The 3,075-nt window shown below is 39.2% G+C and overlaps 1 protein-coding gene across 1 annotated transcript; it reads right to left on the reverse strand.

The window, feature by feature from the left end:
- Positions 1-553: 553 nt before the first annotated feature.
- On the reverse strand, positions 554-2,281 carry LOC112179041 (alcohol acyl transferase 1 allele RGa). Its single transcript, XM_024317356.2, has 2 exons — positions 1,781-2,281; positions 554-1,620 (listed from the first exon to the last, which is right to left on the reverse strand). Exons 1-2 carry the CDS (start codon positions 2,225-2,227, stop codon positions 679-681), a joined length of 1,389 nt encoding a protein of 462 aa, XP_024173124.1. The 5' UTR covers positions 2,228-2,281; the 3' UTR covers positions 554-678.
- Between the last annotated feature and the right edge of the window lie 794 nt (positions 2,282-3,075).

A 3,075-nucleotide genomic window follows, 5' to 3' on the forward strand; every position in this document is an offset into this window, starting at 1 on the left:
AGAACCAAATAGGTAGACTGATTGGAGTAGTACCTTCGTCGAAGCTGTGAGCCTTTACTTGCATGATCATATTCATACGACGAATATTGCTGCTGCGCTTCAAATATGGCTGTACCGGAATATCATACAAAGGGAGAGAAGAAGCCATATCCGGTCTGTGCACCTTGTTTATGGACTGTATTACCGTGTAATCGTGTAGGAACACAATAAACCAGAACAGAAGGAAATTAATGTTGGAAGAAGAAAGGAAAATCTGCAGTTCAACGTCAGATAATGTTGGAAGTTTTCAGTTCAATTAACTGGATTCACTTTATATGTTATATCCAGAAGGGAAAAATGAAATGTCTCGTTCTTTGCCTACTCCATATTTATGGTAGAGCTCATAGGATAGAATAAGACTAGATAGCAGCCTGCCGGTCAACAGATTCTAAATGCCAGCTCCGAATTTGAAATTAATTTCGAATGAGAACTTACCTAGCTAGTGTAGGACTTCATAATGAGGTATGGTATACTATATAATCAGATGCTGATGTGAATTATTTATGGCCTTTAGATTTTGAGTAAACGATTGAGATTGACAATCAAGGATAAACAAGGGTGAAAAGAGCTAAGGAGAGGATCTGATCCTTTATTCAAATAATTGAAGACCATCTATAATATTGTAGGATGATTGAAACCTTACAACCGAGGAATCATCCTAACAACATTAAAATTAGCAGATTTAGTGTTATTTATATTTTCCACTATCTCCGACGACGTCATCTTCTCGAGTTCCTGCTGAAATCTCAACATACTCCACGATGGCAAGCACACGGGCACCAAAGTCCCGTCCTCTTTTTCCTTTTTTTGCTGAACATAGGAACTAATATGGTTCAAGACCTTGGCAGGTCCAGAAAATGCTGGCTTTCCCCACCCCAAGTTGACATCTGCAATGCCAGTACGTCTAGTATCTGAAACTATGAAGTTCCTGGTCAATGTAAATGGAGGCCGTCCTCTTATGACCATAAGACCTGCCACTGATCTCATGTACTCTTCATTCATTTCATCTTTTGCCTTCATCACCAACTCCAGTGCATATCCCAACGAACTTTCACACAATTGTTTCACTCCCGAAACAGCAGCTGGGAATGCAAATGCATTGCCGTAGTAACCCAAAGGAAGACGTAGACTGTTGCGCTTCCCACGTGCACTGACTATGCATGAAACCCGAACAACCTGTTCCGGTTTAAGTTCTAGAGCAAATGTGCGGCACTTCCACAAACAGGATGTTATGAGGTCGAATGTAGAGCAATGGGAAAGGTGCGGTGGAAGATGTTTCTTCAAGGCCCTTATCTCATTGGGACCAAAGTAGACAGATTTTTGCACCATTACTGCCGCATCAGAGCCCTCATCTGAGTAGTCATCAATAATTTCCTCGTATTCGTGATGTATACATGTAATTCTTGGTGGATCTCGGGCATTCAAGATCTCTCGCTCCCACACTGGTGGAATAGATGGTGCAGTTTTTCCTTGAACCATCTCCCCTACCGTGTTCAAGAACAGGACAAATCCAGGCGCATCACACATTGTGTGGTTCACGCGCAATGCAAGTATGAAACCTCCGCATCTCAAAATGGTCACCTAGCAAATATGGTTTAGTCAGCGATTTTTATCTTCATGTTCTTATCATCATCATCAGAGCAAATTATAGTTTAGTACAGTGCTGCATGAAAAAAGAGGATATCTAGCTAGTAGCTAGCTAGTGATAACTTCTAATAACTTATTGTATCTGTTGACTTACCTGAACTAACAACAAAGGGCAACCAAGAATGCCATCCGAGCCCGGGACATTACATAGGAAGTCCTCTAACACAGGGCAAGGGGGTAGAATAGCATCTCCAATTTCCTCGAGAGTAACGTCAGCATTAGCCCCAACGAACAAGACACCTTCTCCGTTGCAATCCACCATAAGCTTTCTGTTAGGCCCTTCCCTGAGCCTACCTGCCAAAGGGTAGTAATACACCAATGCTCTACTTATTGCTTCCCTGATCACCTGAACAGGGTCTTTTCGGTTCGACATTGAAGGATTGTTCTTGAAGGCTGCAATGACTGGTGCCTGAAACCTAAGGCCTTGCTGATCATCTATATCTGACAGCATCTTTGTTTCACGAGGAGTTGGCCTTGCCGGAGTTATAAGTTGTGGTTGGGTTCGATTAACCTGAAATACTAAGGAGCGTGGCAACGCCATGGCTTGATAATCAAAACCTTTACAAAGAAAATAGTGTTGATCAATGAGTGGATAGTGTTGGATGACAACAAGAAAACTACAAGATCGATAAATTTAGTAGCTATATATAGAAAAGATGCTAGAGGATACTTCTGTACGTAGGCAGTCTATTTGACAGCTGTATGGGGTTATTATCACAAACGTTTTCCACAATCAAAAACCTTCCCATCATATCAATATATACTACTCATATGTACTACGAAATTTATCAATTTGGTTTCACACTTACAATACATAACTTGCAAGTTGCAACTGTACCAGCAATTTTCCAGTGGTAATCTGAAGTTGGATAAAAACTTCTTTTACTTTTTTGGTCAAAGTTAGATGAAAACTGGGTGATCCTTTGTATTTTTGTTAGATGACTTGGGTATATAATGTTAATCGGATAATTTGGGTACATGCATCAAACTTTGGTAGTCTATCTGTGATACTAAATGAAGTTGGTTTTATAGCATAGATAGATTAATTAATTAAATGTATGTAGATATATTAATTAATTGATCGATAGATGTATGTGTTTATAGTGCCGCTGTAAATTTCAGGTTAGTGTTTATTACTTGTCCAATTTTATAGATTTTTTTTTTAAGTGAAATCTACACTTCCATTTTTACATTCTGCAATCTCACTCATACTTTAGAAACTTGTTTGAAACTTGAGTTTTCAAATTTGCCCTGAAGTCAATGACATTCAACAATACTCTCCAAAGTTTGTAGCAAAAGTTCACAAATATCTTCTACTGAATAGAAGGAAAATGTTGGTCCTAAAAATTTGTTGCCATATTCTCTTGGCTAACAATTGGTTTTGATACA

This window comes from Rosa chinensis, chromosome 7 (genome assembly GCF_002994745.2).
Source record: "Rosa chinensis cultivar Old Blush chromosome 7, RchiOBHm-V2, whole genome shotgun sequence".
In the NCBI taxonomy this organism is placed as follows: Eukaryota; Viridiplantae; Streptophyta; class Magnoliopsida; order Rosales; family Rosaceae; genus Rosa; species Rosa chinensis.